The sequence below is a fragment of the Mobula hypostoma genome, chromosome 2 (genome assembly GCF_963921235.1).
Source record: "Mobula hypostoma chromosome 2, sMobHyp1.1, whole genome shotgun sequence".
Classification (NCBI taxonomy): Eukaryota; Metazoa; Chordata; class Chondrichthyes; order Myliobatiformes; family Myliobatidae; genus Mobula; species Mobula hypostoma.
This window is the reverse complement of record NC_086098.1, coordinates 17,057,733-17,077,164: the sequence shown is the minus strand read 5'-3', so window position 1 is coordinate 17,077,164 and position 19,432 is coordinate 17,057,733. Positions and strand designations below refer to the sequence as shown.

The 19,432-nt window shown below is 40.6% G+C and overlaps 1 protein-coding gene across 2 annotated transcripts in view; it reads right to left on the bottom strand.

Moving 5' to 3' along the window:
• The window catches only part of rfx6 (regulatory factor X, 6), an 81,746-nt gene extending 66,401 nt beyond the window's left edge, over positions 1-15,345 (bottom strand). For both annotated transcript variants that reach the window (XM_063070307.1, XM_063070315.1), the window contains exons 1-7: positions 14,908-15,345; positions 14,141-14,297; positions 13,470-13,593; positions 13,130-13,191; positions 12,723-12,800; positions 8,599-8,626; positions 3,597-3,704 (exon numbers count right to left, since the gene is read on the bottom strand). In XM_063070307.1, coding sequence (XP_062926377.1) covers positions 3,597-3,704; positions 8,599-8,626; positions 12,723-12,800; positions 13,130-13,191; positions 13,470-13,593; positions 14,141-14,297; positions 14,908-15,130 — 780 coding nt within the window. In that variant the 5' untranslated portion in view covers positions 15,131-15,345. The remainder of the gene's footprint in view (positions 1-3,596; positions 3,705-8,598; positions 8,627-12,722; positions 12,801-13,129; positions 13,192-13,469; positions 13,594-14,140; positions 14,298-14,907) is intronic.
• Positions 15,346-19,432: the final 4,087 nt, after the last annotated feature.

The window sequence follows — 19,432 nt, the reverse complement described above, 5'->3', positions numbered from 1 at the left end:
TGCATCATCATCATCATCATTATGTGTTGTGTCTTCGGATGAAGGCGATCATGGTCTTTCTATGACCATGATTGTACTTGGCAATTTTTTCCCACAGAAAGGGTCCGCCTTCTTCTGGGCGGTGTCGTTATGAGACGGGTGACCCCAGTCATTATCAATACTCTTCAGAGATTGTCAGCCCGGCATTAGAGGTCGCAAAACCAGGACTTGTGATATGCAACAGCTGCTCATACGACCATTCACCACCTTCTCCCATGGTTTCATGTGGCCCTAATTGGGGCACTAAGCAGGTGCTACACCTTGCAGCTAGTAGAGGGAAGGAGTGCCTTACACCTCCTTTGGTAGAGACGTATCTCCACCCTGCCAACCAACATGCAGCCATTTATAAAAAAGCAGCTAATGTTTTGATTTCACAAAAAGGCAATAGAGGAAAACATTAGATACATTTACATTTAAAAGAAACAATGGCAAAATGGGGAAAGGCGGCAAAATGGGGAAAGGTGACAAAATAAATGGATTTAGAAACAAATGTGGAATATAATGATTGGAAACCCTGTTCCCTTACTAATTAACAAAATAAGAACTGGTCTGTAACTAAGGACACCAACTTCAGCTCACTCACTAGCACAGTGTTTGATAACCAGTCTCCAGCCCAACCTGCTGCCTATTTCTTCTCTCCTTGGACACCAGGTCACCAGCACACCCTGTAATCAGATTGCTGTCTGCCCAATTGTTAATGGATAAATGACACGTCCACAGACTCCTATCAAGAGTGAAATGGCTAGCATTGTTTCTGGTAGATTCTCTCAATAAATCAATCTCCTGTGTTTGGATGGAAGGGTGTGCCATTAAATGGATGTATTTCCTATTCAGTATAACTTAAAGCAATGCAGCTTTTGTTTCAAAACTTCAAAATTAAAGCATTAAATAACCTCACTTGAGACTTAACAAGCTAAAGATACTCAAGAAACTGTAGTTATTTTTGGCATGTTTTTCAGATGACGAGCACATTATAGAATAATTAAGGAACAAGATACAAAATTTTGAATCGGTACAAATTAAATCATGGCAAAGAAACAAAACACTAGAGAAAAAAAAGTATGAGGTGAGATCTCACGACCAATGCACTGTTCTCAGCGCTGCTTAGGTAGATAGATTCGTAGGAAAGACAGAACAATAAAGCAAAGCGATTTTAATTACTGGATAAATGATTTTTGTGATTTTAAATTATATTTAAACAATATCTTACAATGTAACCATCAATGTAACATACATAGATAATTACACTTCAACATATTGTTACACACGCTCTAAAGTTAGAAAGGCAACAAAATTTGACATAGTCACAGAAAACCATGAACATAATTCTAAATATAAGTGATATACCATGCAAGATGTATATAATTGCAATGAAGCACATAAGCCATAGGTGTGCCCATCATTTGATCCCTTAACATTCTACTTTTCTGCATTTCACTGTTTTTTTGTTTCACTTTTACTGTCTTTCATTAATTTGATTATGATTCTTGGGTTTACAGAATATGCCCACACCATCCGCCACAAGTGGAATTTCCCAGTGGCCAAACATTTTAATTCCAATTCCCATTCCTGTCTGACATGTTGGTCCATGGCCTCATCTTGGCATCCTCGGGGTGGAGAAGCCACACCTTAGATTCCATCTGGGTAGCCTCCGACCTGATGGCATGAATATGAATTGCTCCTTCCAGTAAACAAATTCCTCCCCCACCCCCTTTTCTCCTTCTCTAGTCCCCATCTAACTTTTAGCTCTTTTCACCTGCTTATTACTTTCTCTTGGGTCTCTTCCTTCTTCTGTTTCTCTAATGGTCCACTCTCCTCTCCTACCAGATTCCTACTTCTTCAGCCCTTGACCTTTCCCACCCACTTGGCTTCATCTATCACCTTCCAGCTAGCCTCCTTCTCCTCCCCCCACCTTTTTATCTGGTCTCTTCCCTCTTCCTTCTCAGTCCTGAAGAAAGGTCTCGGCCCAAACCACCGCCTATCTATTAGTTTCCATAGATGCTGCCTGACCTGCTGAGTTCCTCCAGCATTTTGTGTGTGTTGCTTTGGATTTCCAGCATCTGCAGACCTTCTCGTGTAAACTAATCTCAGTTTTGTATATGCTGACATATATGTACTTTAATAATAAACCTGCTTTGAATCTTGAACAATGTTAAAAATGGAACATTATTTATGTATTAATTGAGATACAGCGTGGAAAAGGGCTTTCCACCCTTCAAGCCCCACCGCCCAGTAATCCCACAGTTCAATCCCAGCCTAGTCGCAGGACAATTTACAATGACCAATTAACCTACTAACCGGTACGCCTTTGGACTGTGGGAGGAAACCAGAGCACCCGGAGGAAACCCACGCAGTTACAGGAACGTACAAGGTCCTTACAGTCAACGGCGGGAATTGAACCCAGGTTGCTGGTACTGTAAATTATTGTGCTCACACTACGCTACCATGCTGACCTCGTAATATCACATATTTATTTTCTTGGGAAAACAATATGGTAAATAAGATTTTCTACTGTGGATTTTCAAATATTTGAACCCCAGTGTATTTTTACATTTCAAACAAAAAATATCTTTTCCACAAGAATTATAGATAGCTTTATCATGAAAAAAGTAGTGACCATAAGACCATAAGACAAAGGAGCAGAAGTTGGCCATTCAGCCCATCGAGTCTGCTCCGCCATTTTATCATGAGCTGATCCATTCTCCCATTTAGTCCCACTCCCCTGCCTTCTCACCATAACCTTTGATGCCCTGGCTACTCAGTTACCTACCAATCTCTGCCTTAAATACACCCAATGACTTGGCCTCCACTGCCACCCATGGCAACAAATTCCATAGATTCACCGCACTCTGGCTAAAAAAATTTCTTCACATCTCTGTTCTGAATGGGCGCCCTTCAATCCTTAAGTCATACCGTCTCGTACTAGACTCCCCCATCATGGGAAACAACTTTGCCACATCCACTCTGTCCATGCCTTTCAACATTCAAAATGTTTCTATGAGGTTCCCCCTCATTGTTCTAAACTCCAAGGAATACAGTCCAAAAGCAGTCAAACGTTCCTCATATGTTAACCCTCTCATTCCCGGAATCATTCTAGTGAATCTTCTCTGTACCCTCTCCAATGTCAGCACATCCTTTCTTAAATAAGGAGCCCAAAACTGCCCACAATACTCCAAGTGAGGTCTCACCAGCGCCTTATAGAGCCTCAACATCACATCCCTGCTCCTATACTCTATTCCTCTAGAAATGAATGCCAACATTGCATTCACCTTCTTCACCACCGACTCAACCTGGAGGTTAACCTTAAGTGCACAGGCTTAAGGCATTAAGCTTTAAAATAAATTATGTACTTATATGGGATGAGCATTATTCTACTAATAATTCTTAATTTTTTTTCAGGAACTGGTTTTAAAGGCATCCAAATCTACCAGTCTCACGTGAATTATTTTAAAAAATGTTTATGGTTGTAATTGTTCATGAAAATTGTTTTGATTGTATTAGAATGAGGAAGTGAATTACACTGATAACTGTTGACAATGGATGATAAGAATCTGTACCTTCTCCTTTGAAATAGGCCCCTGGAGAAGAAGATGCTGTGCGTTGGGAAAATCTGGAAGCAAGGTTCCAGTTTTTGAACTGAGTGAATACTTCCGAGTAAAACCTCCCTGTAATGGAATAAAATTGTGCAATTAGTGTCTAAATATATGCTTTCATTCTGAATCATTTAAAAACAGAGTAAATTGAAAATTTATAAACAATTATTTTAAAACTCTGAAAAACAATGATGTTAATTTTTTCCTTCATGATAGTTTGAAATGTCCTTAATGAACTGTATCAAGAGGTTAGTTACAGCTAGAATTAGCAGAGATATGGATCTGCTGCAATTCGCCTACCTCACAGGTCTACAGTGGATGCAAGCTCACTGGCTTTCCACTCTGCTTTGCAGCGTTAGACAACTGCAGGACATAGGTTAGATAATTGTTTATGGACTGCAGCTTTCCATTCAACACCATCATTCCCTCTGCACTAAGCAACAAGCTTCAAAAACTGGGTACATCTAACTAGATCCTCAATTTCCTTACTGGGAGACCGCAGACAGTTTAGATTGGTAATAATATTTCCTCGCTGACCTTCAACACTGGTGCAGCTCAAGGATGCATGCATAGCCCACTGCTCTACTCTCTACACCCTCATGACTGTGTGGCTGAGCACATCTCAAATGCTTTGTGTAAAATCGCTGATGACACCACTATTGTTGGTAGCATCACAGATGACGATGAGACTTACTGGAATGAGATAAATCAGCTGCTTGAACGTGTTGCAACAAGAACTTTACACTCAACATCAATAAGACCAAGGAACTGATTGTGGACTTCAGGAAGGAGAAGCTTGGAGAACTCACACCAGTCTACATTGACGGTATTATTCTTTTTTTTTCTTGCATTATTCATTTACGTTTGTAATTTATAGATTGCTAAGTCTTTGTATTCTACTGCTGCCACAAAACAACACATTTCACAATATGTCATAGAGTCATAAAAGAAACTACAGCACCGAAACAGGTCCTTCGGCCATTCCAGTCCATGCCAAACCATTTAACCTGCCTGCTCCCATGGACCTGCTCTGGGACCATAGCCCTCTACACGCCTACCATCTATATACCTATCCAAACTTCTCTAAGGTGTTGAAATCAAGCTCAGATGCAGCCACTTGTGTTGGCAGCTTGTTCCACACTCTCATGACCTTCCAAGTGAAGACGTTTCCCCTCATGTTCCCTTAAACTTCTCTCCTTTCACCCGTAAGCAATGACGTCTGGTCGCAGTCCCACCCAACTTCAGTGGAAAAAGCCTGCTGGATTTATCTTATCTATACACCTCATAATTTTGTATTTCTCTATCAAATTCCAAAGAACACTGAGGCTGTCTACAAGAAGGGTCAGAGCCGTCTCTATTTCCTGAGGAGACCGAGGTCCTTTAACATCTGTCGGACGATGCTGAGGATGTTCTGCGAGTCTGTGGTGGCCAGTGCTATCATGTTTGCTGTTGTGTGCTGGGGCAGCAGGCTGAGGGTAGCAGACACCAACAGAATCAACAAACTCATTTGTAAGGCCAGTGATGTTGTGGGGATGGAACTGGACTCTCTGGCGGCGGTGTCTGAAAAGAGGATGCTGTCTAAGTTGCATGCCATCTTGGACAATGTCTCCCATCCACTACACAATGTACTGGGTGGGCACAGGAGTACATTCAGCCAGAGACTCATTCCACTGAGATGCAACACAGAGCGTCATAGGAAGTCATTCCTGCCTGTGGCCATCAAACTTTACAACTCCTCCCTTGGAGGGTCAGACACCCTGAGCCAATAGGCTGGTCCTGGACTTATTTCCTGGCGTAATTTACATATTACTATTTAACTATTTATGGTTTTACGACTATTTAATTATTTATGGTGCAACTGTAACAAAAATCAATTTCCCCAGGGATCAATAAAGTATGACTATGTCTATGATGAAAGTTCTAACCTATTCAACTTTTCTTTGTATCTCAAGTCTTCTGGACTTGGCAACATCCTGTCTGTGATAATAAATCTGATTCTGATTCAGAATGGCTGTAAGGGGCACTTCCAAAGCAGGTCTTAGGCATGACACTACCCAAGTTCCAGACACAGTCCAAACCATCTTTTGACTCCAGATGAGAGGGGCTGTAAAATAGGCCGAACAAATCTGGCCCCAGTAAATGTAGCCGTGATGAATCACAGGCTGCAATTCTTGGGGATTTGACATATGGAAGTCAAAAGCCTAAAAACAAATATCTGCAGATGCTGGAAATCTGAAATGTAAACAGGAACTACTGACTAATTCAGAAGAGCAGGCAGTACCTGAACCATTATCTGTATCCTGCCTCTGACCCAGCCAATGAATTTTGGTTACCTTTGTACTTAGTCACAGAACTGGACCAGTCCCCCAACTTCAAGTTTTCATCTATGATTTTTAGCCCATTAATCCTATATTATTCCTTTGAAGTTATGATAGCTGGGGATGGTCGGGGGGAGTAAGCTCCCACTACCTATTAAATACTCCCAATGGCGTGCACCTCAAATAGCCTCTGACTACCAAGTCCAGCTCCTAGCTTTCATGCGTGGCTTAGCTACTAAGCCCAGTGGAACCATTTCCACTGACAGGAGAAGGGGCAAAAGCAGGTTACTGGCTCTTTGAAACCAGTTGCTTTCGGCAGATTGAGCTCATTAGCCGTGGTTGGCAGCTCATCTAGGAAAAGGAAAACTCTTATCTCAAACCTCCACTGTCTTGTGGCGATACCCACTCATGGGGAAGGTTTTGGGAATAAGCACTGAGGAAAAGTCCAGGGCTGAAGTCCCTAAGACAGTCCTACGTTGAGTTCAACTCAGACTGGCAACTCCTGTGACGCAGCCGTTCCTTTGGGTTCATCAGATGCGTGGGGGGGGGGGCTTGCTACATGGGCAACAGCTCGCTCTCCATATCGTCCTGTCCTGGGACAGCTGGGACACAACATCCATGGTCGACCACAACCAGTGGAGGGCCTCATCCTCATTTATTACGTCAATAGTGGTGCAGTTAACTGAGATAAATGGCACATTCATCTCAGCTTCACCAACTCTTTAAAATGTTACTAAACTGATTAGGATGGACAGTGCATTACGATTATGTGTAAATGGATTTGTAGCTTGGGTAAAGATTATTACATAAAGTAATTCTGTTAGTGAAAAGCAAGTGTTTAGATTAAGTTAATGAATGTAAATAATGATCTAAAAATTCTCTATCACTTATCCAAAGTTCAAGTATATCTAAATAAATTTTCCAGGGACACCTGCTTCTAATTACCATTTAGCATTTATTTAATGATTGCAACATTTTCTGCTTAATTAGCTATGAAATCTTTAATAATTAACTAATTTGCCAAGTAAACAAGGTTGCCTGCAAGATTGTTAAAGTAAGTCATTCACAACTATAGAAAGGTGAAACACAAAAAGCCTATATTTTGCACAGTGACAAAATCTATCTTTAGCTATACATTTTCAGATGATTAATTATCACCATTTGAACTTCAGTCTTGATTTTTTTTTGTTTTGGATATCAGGCATCTGTTGTGTTAGCACAAAAGGCCTTTCATCGGTCAGGGTTGACTATGAATGTTGCATTCCAACTGTCTAGATATGCAAGCCAGGGCAGTGGGATATGGAGAGCAAGCTGTTGCCCGTGCCGCAGGCTCACCCTCTCCACCCAGCGGTGAATCCAAAGGAACAGCAGAGACCAATACGGATTGGCACCAGCAGCATCGCAGGAGTTGCCAGTCAACATGGAACTCAATGTAAGACTGCCTTAGGGACTCCATCACCAGATTTCTCTATCAGGGTTTACACCCGAGGGCATGAGCGGGTGTAGAATCTTCCTTCTTCTGGATGAGCTGTCAACCATGGCTGACGAGACCCCATTATTCCAAAATGCTTATACATATGTCACATCAAATGAGCATTAGTACCAAGAGTTACTTTGCATAACTACAATATTGCCCGAGTATGAAAATAAAGTAGATGCCTCTTATATGCACCATAGAAAATTTAAATAAATTACACTAAATAACTGATCCTGAAATATACAAAAGTTCAAAGATTCATTTAGTATCAGAGAATAGAGCATACAAACTAAAATTCATACTCTTCAGACATCCCCAAAACAAGAAACCCCATAGAATGAATGAATGATGGAAGCATAAAAATATACAAAAATATATTGAGAATTTCTTTGGTCCAGTTTATGTATTCATGGCCATAACATTTTAACATGCATATTGATTACAATATGTACCTCTATAGCATAATTCTTCACCTGCATATTCAATCTCAAACCATCTACTGTTCTAAATATAAGTCTTGTAAAAGATGAAGGCAATAATCATTTAGCTTAAATGAAAATTGCTTATTTTTAAGTCTTCATTGCACATTACCACTGTGAACTATTTATTTATGCACAGCCACACATATCACTTTAAAATCATTATTTACGTTCATTGCGTTGTGGCCATTTGTCACGTTCAATCATTCTGGACGGTGCAATCAATTGCTTTAAATATCCTGCTGTAGATTGCTCTCTGGAAAGAATGCAATGTTGTATTCTAACAACATTAGATTTATTTATTTGTAATCATATAGCTTTCATTTATGTGTGTAAAGAGGTCTAATGATCGTTAACACACACAAAATACTGGAGGAACTCAGCAGGTCAGGCAGCATCTGTGGAAAGAAATAAACAGTTGATGTTTCAATTGACCCTTCATGAGTCCTGATGAAGAGTTTTGGCCCAAACTGTCAAACTGTTTGGTCCTTTTCATAGAAGCTGCCTGACCTGTTGAGTTCCTCCAGTATTTTGTGTTACTCTGGATTTTTCCAGCATTGATAAAGGTACACCTAAAGTATTACGTACAGTTTTTGGTTACCCCATTGAATACACGACATGAGCACGCTAGAAAGAGTACAAAGAAGATTTACAAGAATGTTGCCAGGACATGTGGCTTTAATTTAGCATACCTCGTTTTTCAGTTTGCTTCCTGAAAATCTGTGAAGGAAAAAAAACTAATTGTTAACATAACTATATACATTTTATCTCTCTATGATCCATTAAATAACTCTTCTAAACATGAATCTTCCAGGAATGAAAGGGTTACCATATGAGGAACATCTGGCAGCTCTTGGGCTGTATTCCCTGGAGTTCAGGAGAATGAGGGGAGATCTCATAGAAACATTCTGAATGTTAAAAGGCCCAAACAGATTAGATATGGCAAAGTTATTTCCCATGGTAGGGGATTCTAGGACAAGAGGGCATGACTTCAGGACTGAAGGACGTCCAGTTAGAACTAAGATGTGGAGAAATTACTTCAGTCAGAGGGTGGTAAATCTGTGGAATTTGTTGCCGTGAACGGCTGTAGAAGCCAAGTCATTGGGTGTATTTAAGGCAGAGACAGATAGGTTCTTGATTAGCCAGGGCATCAAAAGGTGTAGGGTGAAGGCAGGGGAGTGGGGATGACTGGAAGAATTGGATCAGCACATGATAGAATGGTGGAGCAGACTCAATGGACTGAATGGCCTACTTCTGCTTCCATATTTTACGGTCTTATGGCATCTTCAAATAGTTTAAATATGAGTGTTCAATGAGAATTGTTGCAGAGAAAAATAAGCATAGTGTTTTATGGAACAATTCTCAGTGGAGCTTGGAAAGGACAACTTTATCAAAATCTCACTAAATGCATTTTAAATCTCATTCATGTAAATGTCACTAAATTTCCACCCCTGTTATATTGCCTAACTGTAAGATTTTCCACACCAGCTCTCTATTTCCAGAATGGGACAGCTCACTACAATGCCATGTGTTGCATATTGTAAAGTCAAATCAAGGTAAAACCTTCACAGTGCATGTGAAGAGAATTCCTGGAGACTGGTGTAGAAAAGAGGGAGCTAGGAATCTGTACATATCTCCCTAAAACTAGTGCCACAGGTAGACAGGATGATAAAGAAGGCATTTGGAATTCTAGTCTTCATCTGTCAGGGCAATGAGTTTCAGAGTTAGAATGGTATTTATACCAGACACTGATAAAGGTGCACCTAAAGTATTGTGCACAGTTTTTGGTTACCCCATTGTACAAAGCATGAGCATGCTACTAGAAAGAGTACAAAGAAGATTTACAAGAATGTTGCCAGGACATAGGATCTGAGGGGATGGACAGGTTAGGATTTTATTCCTCGGAGTGTAGGAGTTTGAGGTGTAACCTTATAGAGAGAATAAAATCATAGACAGGTAAATGCACGTAGTCTGTTTTTCATGGAAGGAATCAATATGGTTTAGGGTGAGAGGGGAAAGCTTTAAAAGGATCCAGAGGGGCAAACTTCTTCAGGCTGAAGGTGGTATATAGGTGGAACGAGCTGCATAAGTGGTGTAAGGCATGTACAACAACATTTAAATATGATCGCATGATTAGGTACATGGATAGGAAATGCTTAAAAAGATATGGGCTCAATGTGGACAAATGAAACTAGCTTAGATGTTCATGTTGGTTGGCATGGGAAAGAGTTGGGCCAAAGGCCCTTTTGCATGCTGTATTACTCTAAGACTCTATTATAGAAATTATCCTTTGAAAGAAAAAAAAAGAAAGATTAGCTTTATTTGTCACATGTACATTGAAACATCGAGCCATACAGTGAAATGCATCATCTGCGTCAATGACAAACACAGTCCGAGGATTGTGCTGGGGGCAGCCCGTAAGCTTCGCCACCGTTCCAGTGTGAAAATAGCATGGCTACAACTCACTAACCCTACTGCGCATCTTCTGGTGTGTGGGAGGGAACTGGAGCACCAGAGCAAACCGATGTAATCACAGTGAGAACGTACAAATTCCTGGCAGACCGCCACGTGAGTTGTACCCTGAATCATGACCACTTGCAGTGTATAAAATGTTGCACTGCCACCCCTCAACTACTGAAACCAGTTACTAGCAATAACACCTGTAATTTTTGGATTATGGATGAGGAAAAGATAAACATTAAAAATGTGTCCCTATGGTGTCAACAGATCTCAGTCAGTAGCACTTTGTTTCTTGGTTAGAGAGTTTTAGATTCAATTCCTAACAGAAGCTTAAACTCAAACATAACAAAGTTTATCCTCCAGTGCAGGATTGTGTTCAAACTAAATTTATTATCAAAGTACATATACATCACCATATACTACCCTGAGATTTTCTTGTGGGCATTTACAGTGGATACAAATAAGCACAATAGAATCAATTAAAAACTACACAATATAAAGACCAACAAACAACCAATGTAAAAAAGGCAAATATTGCAAACACAAAAAATAATAATAATAAATAATTTTGAGAACATGAGTAGTGCTGTAATGCTCTAAGACTCGATATCACAACCAACACCTGAAACGTAAACTCTGTTCTCTCTAACATATTTTCCACTTTATTTACCACTAGAAGTGTGCCTGACCAGGGTGCAAATGTTCACACCAAGTATAATTGGTTCCCTTGTTTCAATACACTTGCCTGGTACCTTGCAAGTCCACAGGCCAAGTCATACTATTAACTTTTCTATTCCTCCAGCAGATTGTACAAGAACATCAAAAAACTAGGGGCAGAGAAAGGCCACCAGAATTCCACCGAGGATGGTCCCAAGCCCCGTTGTGAAAGACAGAAGGTTGTGCAGCCCCATTCGGTAAAAACCTAGAGTTGCGAATACTGCAGGTCGTAAACAGGCATGGGTGGATGAATTGGGTATAGAACTGATAGAGGAGGTCTGATATGAGTACTTAAAGAGTATACATGATTGTTCGTTCAACGTCAGACACAGACTTATACAGTTTAAAACAATACATAGACTTCATCATTCCAGAGAAAAGTTGCACAGTTTCTACCCTGATATTTCACCAGTTTGTAATAGATGTAAATCTGTGAACAGTAACTTGTCACATTCATTCTAGTCATGTTGTAAGCTTTATGCACACTGGAAAAATATTTTTCACTGTTTCTCTGAGGCTTCTGGGAAGCGGTGGGAACCAGACCCGCTCATAGCCATCCTTGGAGCAGCAAGCTTCCTATCTTCAGCCAATAAGTACGAAAAAAAGGTTGTATTGTTTGGAATGGTGATTGCGAAGAAGTTAATCCTGCAAATGTGGAAAATGGACTCCGTGCCTACATATGATCTGTGGCTGAGAGAACTGGCAAATACTTTACATTTGGAGAGACTGAGACTATTTCATGAGGACAGAGGGGACATCTTTGAAAGGATATGGGGCCCTGTATTGGACTTTCTCACGGGGTGAGGACTGAGGTTTTTTGGTGCGGTGCACCTCTGCGGTGTATGTTTACCTTTGCCTTAATATTTTTCTCCTTTTTGCTGCTCAAAATTTAATTAGATTTTGTTAAGATCGAGGTTTTTGTAGATGTGCTGTTTTCTTGTTTTTTAAAAAAATAAAAAGAATATATGACAAAAACATTCTTTGTTGTTTATATAATGACGTATGTCATTAACATACTTTTACATAATAACAATTATGTAAACAATAAAGGAATGCTGAATCAAACAATATATTTACAATATTACTCTATTATTGCTGAAATTTTAAATACAAAACAAATACCAAAAAAACCCAAGAGTTAAAGAAATGACAACAGAAGCTCCAATGACCTCATCCTTGGAAGGATCTTCACTTGGAAGGATCTTCACGTGGAAGATTTATGAAGTCATGAGCTAAAAGCGGAAGCCATAGGGCCAGTCAGCCTACAGCCCTGGACAGAGGACTCTAGCGAGCTACTATCAGTGGCCTGTGCCCCAGTAGGAGTGATGAGCTTAAGAAAAAGTAAAAGAAAAATCCACCAGGTCCCTCAAACCTGCCCCACAATCCAATATGATCATGGCTGATCTATCCTGGCCACAACTCCTCTTTCCTGCTGGTTCCCTAACAATCCGCATTCTTCAGGACTTCTGTTTGATGCCACAGATAGTGCACTAATCCTGTCAAACTTTCACCTGAACAAATATAATTCTAGCCATCAAACTGCTGACTAATGAAAGAGCCCTCCATTACCCTAATGGCTACTTTCAACCCAAGCCAAGACATGTTGCTATGATGCATATAATGTAAAGGATTAAAGTACCTGGTCAAGCCTTTACCAGAATACACCGAATGATAATATGCACTACTCTCTTTGATGCCAATACCGTAATAGTGATACCTGCAAGACAGAGCCAAGATTTCTAAATTACACTTCTGTTAAATCTACATAAAGTAAAAAAAATATATAATATCCGTCCAATGAACTGTCAGTGTCAGTACATTTACCTGGCATGAGACGGCTAACGGGTTTAGGCCATTGTTACCAGGATTCTAAAGAAGCAGATTTGTTTAGACGGCAACGAATATTCACATCAAACAAATCGACGCAGATCAAATAAATACAGAAAATTACTGCCAATAAATCTAAGAGTTAAGAGTTTTGACAGGCCTAAGGTCCAAACGATAAACGAAGGATTATCTTACCAAACAGGATATTAAATAACTCACTTTGAGTGACCTCTCGTTCCAAGTCTTCTGGTGGTCAGGAGAGGAAACTTTTGTCGTATTGTCTATCAACGAAACACGAAAGATTGAATTTAAAAAAAAAATGTTTTTGCCTAAAATCTATTTGAAGACAGAAGATATTCCCTTTATACCATACAATCGGTTAGTATTAAAAATCTCTTCTCTGCTTTGTCATGCCTTCAGCTGGAAGCGAGGAGATGCCGCTGGTGCTGTAGTACATTTTAAGGTTACGCGTACGCAAAAGTGTGTACTTATTTTTCAATCAAAACAAAAGATATTTTATTCTGATGTATGGAAATACCCGCGAGGCCGCAGAGGCTACCTTTCCGAACGTAGCTGCGCAAGCAGGCTCCAATTTCTCTTTCCTGCAGAAATCTAGATAGTGGGTATAGAGGATACATCTGGGTAAACAAACCCCTTCGCAAACGATGTAGTTTTCTTCCAGCCTGGAGAAGGGAAGGTTAACAGCATTCAACTCAATTAGTTCCGAGCATTAAACACTGGGGCACAAATATTCCGCTATGCCCAAAGCTGGGATTGCTCTGAAATTTAATTGATTCGCAGTACTGTATAACGAATTATAGACACATGTTCGAAAACTATATTGCAATATCATGCACATTTGACGTTTTAAAAACATATATTCACACAAATGAAAAAAAGACTTTAAGGCAGAGTAACACACGAAATGCTGGAGAAACTCAGCGGGCCAGGCAGCTCTATGGAGAGAAGTAAACATCCGACGTTTCGAGCTGAGACCCTTCATCGGGACTGGAAAGGATGGGGGGGGGGGTGGTAAAGAAGCCAGATTTCTGTCGCAGGGTCTCGGCCCGAAACGTCGACTTCCACAGACCATTCTTTTAATAGACCTCTGGAGTTCCTGCAGTATTGTTAGTGCGTGTTACTCTGGATTTCCAGCATCCGCAGAACCCCTTGTGTAAAGAATTGAACGTATTGGCGTGCTGGGGTCCACCGCTCCGATCCGTCACTTACCATTGCAAAGTGAGCTGCGTCTGTTTCTTCTTGTCCTTGATAATCTGGGTGATGGTCTTTTTCGGACTCTGTTGCTTGTAGTTCAAGAAAGTTTTTCCTTCAGAAACGTTCCCATCCTCTTCATCCGACGATGCGAATCCGTTGCAGTTTTCCGATTCTGTTGGGCACAGAACGATAAGATTCAAATCTTTCTGAGACCCATTTGCACTTTTACCAATTCAAATCGACTTATTCTGTCCACCTGCATTTTACACTGCAATGCTGTGAATTATTTTAAACTCCAGAGCGAGCACTTCGCACTCACATCTCCTGTTGCTTTTAAAGCTAATTCCCGTCAACTCGGGCAGAGAAAGAATTGTGACTAAATTGCGGGCTGTTCTTTTCAGACCCAACAAATATAATTCTCTTTAAGAGTCGATGGCCATTTGGCGGGATACTAATCACTATCATAAGTTCTAAATTAAAATTATCGGCTGTTGGTAATTTATTAATGCAACAGTCATTTTATGATAGGTTATTCGCAAAGAAATCGATATGCTTAAAGGATTTTATCGAGGTTTTGATTCGAGATTAAGCGGCTTTGTAAAGCAAAACTAATATAATAGCACAGATGCAATTCTGAGAGCGGACAATCGATATTTCCCTCGTTCGGGCGTTAGTTGATCGAAACTCGGATTCTTGGAATTGTAATTTATCGAAATATTCTGTGTAGTTTCTAAAGTGCTGTAACTGCAAACTGCCTCCTGGACTGACCGGCAGAAGCTCACCTGATTTAATGCCCAAGTCGGTTCCTATCTCCTCCTCGCCACATCCAGGCAGTGAATCCGATTCCTCGCCGCCGCCACAGTCTTCCGAAAGTGAAGCCAAATGTTTGCCCATCAGAGTCACGTAGGCTTGCTCCTGAATCCTGGTTGCCACTTTGTGTGGGGGCTGAAGGTGATGCATGGACGACTCTTCGGATTCGGGCATCCTCTTCAAAGGCATCTTCATGGCGAACAGCGGAACCAGGGTTTATTCGCTCAGTCCTTTCTCTTTTCCCGTAATTGGGATTCGCTGGGAGTCAAATTAATGGTCCTCCTGAGAAAGTAGGGCATTGTATAATCTCAATCCCCTCACATTACACGGTGACAAATTTCTCAATCTGAGCCCTCGTATCCCTGTTGAAAATTCACTATCAAAAACGATTGGAAATTATTCCAGGTCATGGCGAGATGGTAATACAGCTCCCCATCCCGATCTTTGGATGCGAGATTACCAATCTACCAGTTTCAGGGTGACACCTTCAATAGCTATTTAAACTCTTCAGAGCACGCCTATTTGTTTGCACTAGGCAGATATCAAAAATAAAGTCTGCAATAAATAGCAGATGGGTGAATTTAATCTGAAGAGCTCTTACTGTGAAGGTAGGCACAGCGACATTGTTAATTAAACCCGCGGTTACGACCGAGTGATGAATCACGCGCATTTATCATTTAAAGGAAACGCGGAGAGCCGAACTCAGAAAATATTAATGATTAACCGCGGGGAACAATAATTTTTGAATGTACCTTTCAGATGTGTGTTTATCATACGGTTTTCTATGTATGGAGGTAGATAGCTAAATCCGTGGCAGGGAGCAGAAGAATCAACACATTACTGACTTCAAACTTTGTACGGAAGCTGTGAAAAGATGAACCATTGTCTTTCGCGAGAACAATATTCCCACACAACATTATCACAGATGGTAAATTAAAGAGCAAGCAACATACTTAGAATTCATTTCCTATCTTGCTAATCGATTTTGTGTCCTTTCCCATCCTTTGTCCATGCGGCACGTCCCTTGTCCTGTCTAGTCCTCAACCTGAGGCCGAGTCGTTACTTTTTCCTCAGTAAAGTTAATTTGATTTCTGAACTTTTCTCCCATCTTTATTTTTCTCCTTTTTGTTATTCATTGTTTCCTAATACCTTTCATTCTACTTATGCTCCGGAGATATGATTGAGATATGATCTCGACCGAGGCCCAATAAATCAATCAACTCTGGTGCCGTTTCTAGTTCGGAGGTGCCGACATTATCAGCAACAGTTGGCAGCTTCTTCCTGTTCAGAGATGGGATTGGGTCCCACTTGGTAAGGGCGCCGTCTCAGAAACTGCACAGGGCGCCACCTGTGCGTGTGAGTGTTTCAGTCAGCCGCATCTGAAGATTTTGAGATCGTAGCAGGAACTATTCAACGGTACAGGTTGCATCTTTGGAGAGAGAGGAACAAAGAACACCTGTTCCGAACGGCCCCGATGAAAAGCTAGCGATCTTCAACGACAACTTTCTCCCCTGAATGTGAATAGGCTTAATGCACGGACTATGTACCCTGCTTGTGCGCCAAACTCTTCCTTCCATGAAGCAAATTTATTGTCAAGGTATATTTACTTTATGCCACCATATACTACCTTGACAATCATTTTATTGCAGGCATTCGTAGAACAAATACATACTGAGCTCAAAGACTGGCAAAAGACAAACTGCTTAAATAAAAAACGTAAAAAAAAATAAATAAATGATCGGAATCAGGTTTAACTCAGCCTTCGAAATACAGCATATTTCGTGATACAATACAATACAAAATAATAAAACTGTGAATTACAGTATATATATTATTTAAATAGATAGTGCAAAAATAGCAGTGAGGTAGTGTTTATGGGTTCATTGTCTGTTCAGAAATCAGCTGTTCGTGAGTGGTTGAGTGCGTGCCTTCGGGTTTTGGTACCTCCTTCCCGATGAGAAGAGGGCATGTCCTAGGTGATGGGGGTCCTTAATGATGGAAGCTGCCTTTTTGAAGCATCGCTCCTTGAATATGTCCTGGATATTACTGAGACCAGTGTACATGAAGGAGCTGACTGAGTTAATGCTGCTAATGTGAATTGTAGAACATATAAACTGAATATAGGGTAAATTAAAAAAATAAATATGATATAAAGATTGAAAAAAAACGTTTAACTTACCTGAACTTTCTAATTTACCCAAATCCTAAAATTGATTCAGACATGCCCTCCAGCCTTTGTGTTGGCCTATGTGGCCTCATTAACCACATCAGCCTTTGAGCTCGCAACATCCCATTCCATCACTCTGCTCTCCAGTTGAATGTGTCTTACTTGTCATTGACCCATCCATTCTGTGGCAGGCGTATTTCCTGTAATACACTCTTCTCCCACTCTAGTATATTAGTTCTAGTATTTCTCGAGAATTCATGTTTTGTGTCTCCATTCTTCTTTATCTGTATATTGTTGGCACCAAATTTAGTGGCATAGTGGATAGTGAAGAAGGCAGTTTAAGGATATAAGAAGCAGCTAGCCTAATGCATCTACAATGTCAGTGACCTCGGATCAGTTGATCGTGAGGGTTCCTTTCTGGTTCTTTGGTTTCCTCCCACAAAAGTTAAAGTCAAAGTAAATTCATTATCAAAGTATGTGTGTCTTGATATACATACCTACGAGGAGAAACTGTTTTTCCCAGAGAGTGGTGAATCTGTGGAATTCTCTGCCCAGGGAAGCAGTTGAGGCTTCCTCACTAAATATATTTAAGATACAGTTAGATAGGTTTTTGCATAGTGGGGGAATTAAGGGTTATGGGGAAAAGGCAGGTAGATGGAACTGAGTTTACGGACAGATCAGCCATGATCTTATTGAATGGCGGGGCAGGCTCGATAGGCCGGATGTCCTACTCCTGCTCCTATTTATGTCCTTATCTCACCATAAACCTTTCTTGTGCGCATTTACTGGAAAATAAGGAAATACAAAACAATTTGTGGAAAACTGTGCATAAATAAAGACTGACAAATAACCAATTTGAAAAAGAAGATTAACTGTGCAAATAATATCATATATAGAAAGACAGATAAATAGTTGGGGCCATTTGGTGGGGTGGTTAAGAAGGCATATGGCATGTTGGAACACCAGGTTCAAAAGTCGAGACACCACATCTGGAGTATTGCATATAGTTCTGGTTACCCCATTAGAGGAAGGATGTTGAAGCTTTGGAAAGAGTGCAAAAGAGGTTTACCAGGATGATACCTGGATCAGATGGCATGTGCTATCATGAGAAGCTAGACAAACTTGGGATGTTTTCTCTGAAGTAGTGGAGGCTGAGGGGAGATCTGTAGAGGCTTATAAGTTTACAAGAGGCATAGAGTAGACAGACAGTGCATTTTCCCCAAGGTTGAAATGCATTTAAAGTGAAAGGGGGTAATTTGAAAGGAGATGAGGGCAATGTTTTTTTCTTTCACGGAGAGTGGTGTGTGCCTGGAATGCGCTTCTTGGGATGGTGGTAGAGGCAGATACATTAGAGCAGAGGTTCTCAACCTGGAGTCTATGGTACCCCTCAATAACGGTGAAGATCCAAGGCATAAAAAAGTTTGGAAACCGTTGCATTAGAGACTATGAAGGGACATTTAGATAGGCACATGAATGTGAGAATAAATGGAAGGATATGAATGTTGTGTAAGCAGAGGGGATGAGTAAGTTGGCCATTTGATTGCTAATTTACTGTATTTCTTTTTCTTCCACATTTTGAGCTGAAAGGCCTGATCATGTGTGCTACAGCTCTATGGTCTATGTTCTAGGTAGATAGATATAATACTGAGAATATGAGAATAGAGTCCTTGAAAGTGATTCTGTAGGTTGTGAGTCTGTAGATTATACATGGGTCTAGTTGGGTGGTGCAGGCTTGTTAGGCCAAAATGGTTTGTACATGCTGTATCTCTAAATCAAAATATATGTATATATTAATTAACTAGCAAGGTAGGCCAATGGAATAAATTTTCTCAGTGAAGTGCAAAGTGATGTATTTTGGGAAGTTAAACCAGTACAGAACACACATACAGTGAATGATAGGACCCTGGGGACTGTTGCTGATCAGTAATGCTTTGGAGTACCAGTGCATAGTTTCCTTTGGAGTACCAGTACATAGTTTCCTGAGGAAGGGAGCTTAAGGTAAATGAATCCTTAGCAGGCAGTGACCATAATATGATAGAATATCTCCTGTGGTTTGAGAGGGAGAAGCTAAGTCGGATGTATCCGTATTACAGTGGAGTGAAGTGAATTACAGATGCACAAGAGAGGAGCTGGCCCAAGTTGGTTGGAAGGGGACACTAGCAGAGATGATGGCGAACAGCAACAGCGTTACCTGGGAGCAATTCAGAGAGTGCAGGATAGACTGTTCAATGGTTCTATTTATATAATATCAGAGAATGTATACAGTGTACAACCTGAAATTCTTGCTCTTCACAGACATCTATAGAACAGAAGAGAACCCACAGAATGAA